At 56.8% G+C, this 865-nt stretch overlaps 1 protein-coding gene across 1 annotated transcript; it reads right to left on the bottom strand.

Annotated features, from left to right (window-relative positions):
* Nucleotides 1-174: 174 nt before the first annotated feature.
* SETTUDRAFT_36215 (uncharacterized protein) lies at nucleotides 175-864 on the bottom strand (the record flags this gene model as incomplete). Its single annotated transcript, XM_008023075.1, has 1 exon — nucleotides 175-864. One exon carries the CDS (start codon nucleotides 862-864, stop codon nucleotides 175-177), a length of 690 nt encoding a protein of 229 aa, XP_008021266.1.
* Nucleotide 865: the final 1 nt, after the last annotated feature.

Below are 865 nucleotides of genomic sequence, written 5' to 3'. Positions count from 1 at the left end.
AAAACGACAAAGATAAGAGAAAAGAAAAAATACCGACCCGTCCCATAAGATTAAAATATACATATAAGAAAAACAAAAGCCCCGGGGTATCATATGTTGTTTTAGAGTACGAGTCGAGCGCGCCTTTTGGGGGGAATTTGGGACGCTCACCCTGCTTTTACTCACTCACTCAGGTTACTGCTGCTCGCCAGGACCGAAATTCGACTTTCCACCTTTCATAAACACTCTTCTTGTGCCGCCAACTTTGCCCAAGTCGGCGAACTCGGTCTTCTTGCCGCCGAGGGTTCCGCCTAGGCCGGCGCGACTACCTGGACGACTGCCTGGACGACTGCCTGGACGACTTCCGCCGCCACTTGTTGCTGGGCGCTCGTCGCGCTGGAAAGGCGGGCGATCGATTGTGATTGCATTTGTGCTCACGGTACGAACTTGTTTCATCATGCCCTCGATCCACTGCAGCTTTTCGCCGCTGAGCTCAAGCTTTTTTGTGTTTGGGCCCGCGAGCCCAACTTCGCGGCCTTGCCACGGGCTGCCGGACGGTGTGGTGGAAGACATGACTGGTCCTTCGGTCGCGTCTGGTGTCGATACCCGGAAGTTGGGCATGGGCGGAGGTGTCCTGTCTATCGAGATGCCGACGCCCAAGCCCGATGGTTTGACTGGCGTGGTCGAAGGGCTGGGAAAGGGGTAGCCCATGCTGATGCGTCTCTCGCGCCGGCTCTCGGGGCGAGTGGGCGAGTTCTCCACGTTCTTGACTTCAAGACCAAGCACCTCGAATTTGCCTTCGCTTGCTGTTCGGCGGCCGTGGTGTTCAGCGTATTGACGCAGGTACTCGCCGAGGTCAGACCAACCGCCTCCAACGCGCACCATG

The sequence above is a fragment of the Exserohilum turcica genome (genome assembly GCF_000359705.1).
Source record: "Exserohilum turcica Et28A unplaced genomic scaffold SETTUscaffold_10, whole genome shotgun sequence".
NCBI classification, from domain to species: Eukaryota; Fungi; Ascomycota; class Dothideomycetes; order Pleosporales; family Pleosporaceae; genus Exserohilum; species Exserohilum turcicum.
Note: the sequence above shows the minus strand (reverse complement) of the source record. Positions and strands in the feature narration are given on the sequence as shown.